At 44.7% G+C, this 1,692-nt stretch overlaps 1 protein-coding gene across 1 annotated transcript in view; it reads left to right on the top strand.

Annotated features, from left to right (window-relative positions):
- Window positions 1-1,692, top strand: part of ppfia1 (PTPRF interacting protein alpha 1) — a 28,805-nt gene that overhangs the window by 12,635 nt on the left and 14,478 nt on the right. The window contains exon 16 of the mRNA XM_016291465.1: window positions 1,164-1,380. Coding sequence (XP_016146951.1) covers window positions 1,164-1,380 — 217 coding nt within the window. The remainder of the gene's footprint in view (window positions 1-1,163; window positions 1,381-1,692) is intronic.

Raw genomic sequence — 1,692 nt, 5'->3', positions numbered from 1 at the left:
CTCACTCACTCACTCACTCACACTCACTCACTCACTCACTCACTCTCACTCACTCACTCACTCACTCACTCTCACTCACTCACTCACTCACTCACTCTCACTCACTCACTCACTCACTCACTCTCACTCACTCACTCACTCACACTCACTCACTCACTCACTCACTCACTCACACAGACACAGACACGCAGAGAGAGATAGATGCATGCCACAGGAATGTTGTTAAAGTGAAATTTGACATGCTAGGTTTAAACATTTTTTGTTTGTTTAATGTTTTGAAGTCAATATAACAGATAGCATTTTGTGAAAGTAGCATCTCTGATTTAAAGTTTGTTAGCAAAGATGGCTTTAGTCTTGGTAAGTTTGATTCATTTTCCTGTGCACAAATGCATCATGGGCTGAGCGAAAGGCATTTCCATCACTGACACTTTCATGTATTCAGAATAAAGACTACAGTGATCGCTTACATGCATGTATCGGCTTATTACAGGGTTTTTGTGTGAACATTCTCCATGTGGACGTACTCTGTTGTGACACTGACTTGCAACCAAATAATCTCTTTATAATCGCATTGATGGCTCAGCCAGATTGAAAAGCCCTTATATAAACATTGATTGAAGTCAAATGAAGTCAGATTGAAACAGCTGATGTAGACCTGAAATAATCTGAGCAACAGGAAAAAATTAAGCATGTTAACATTTGAATATCTGATTCAAAAGTACCTTGTGTTGTGTGCCTATGTTTGCCTACAGTTTACGCATAGATTTATGTATTTGGAATGTGTGCATGTTTATTTATGTCTCACTAACTGGTCTGTGGATGAACCGAATATTTACTAAATGTTCTAAAAAAAAAAAAAAAAAAAACAGCTTTTCTGACATGCATGTCATCTTTTTCATTAGATGTCATCAAGGCAAAAACAGCAGTTATACCGGCAGTAGCTCCACTGATGACATCATTATGAGCGTTTTGTTCGCAGTACATAAATGCACATGTGATTGAATATGAGAATCAGTTTGCAGTGTTGGCTGCTTGAAACGATTCTTCCTAATTATTGAGATGTCAGAGTCATAAAATGCTGAGATGTCCAGATGCTGTGCGCTGATGTGGTGCTCCTTGGATCGGGTGTTGTTGTTGAGGTGAGTGTGTTTGTGTGGCTGCAGGATGATCCAGGAGGAGAAGGAGTGCACCGCGCTGAGAGCCGAGGAGATCGAGAGCCGCGTGGGCAGCGGAGATGATCTGGGCAGCCGCTTCCGCTCCATGACATCCCTCCAGCCCTCCTTCCACAGCTCCTCTCCGCCTGGATCCGGTCACTCCACGCCCCGCCGGCCCTCACACAGCCCCAGCAGAGAGCTGGACCGCATGGGGGTCATGACCCTGGTGAGCCGTGTGCTCCGTGAGCACGGTGTAGTAATGTGTGTGTGTGGAGTGTAGTAATGTGTGTGTGTGTGTGTGTGTGTGTGTGTGGTGTGTGTGTGTGGAGTGTTGTGATGTGTGTGTGTGTGTGTGTGTGTGTGTGGGGTGTGGTTGTGTGTGTGTGTGTGTGTGTGTGGAGTGTTGTAGTGTGTGTGTGTGGAGTGTTGTAGTGTGTGTGTGGAGTGTTGTAGTGTGTGTGTGGAGTGTAGTAGTGTGTGTGGAGTGTAGTAGTGTGTGTGGAGTGTTGTAGTGTGTGTGTGTGTGTGTGTGTGTGTG

Source organism: Sinocyclocheilus grahami, unplaced genomic scaffold (assembly GCF_001515645.1).
Source record: "Sinocyclocheilus grahami isolate Dianchi unplaced genomic scaffold, SAMN03320097.WGS_v1.1 scaffold271.1, whole genome shotgun sequence".
Taxonomy (NCBI): domain Eukaryota; kingdom Metazoa; phylum Chordata; class Actinopteri; order Cypriniformes; family Cyprinidae; genus Sinocyclocheilus; species Sinocyclocheilus grahami.
This window is presented reverse-complemented; position numbering and strand designations above follow the sequence as displayed.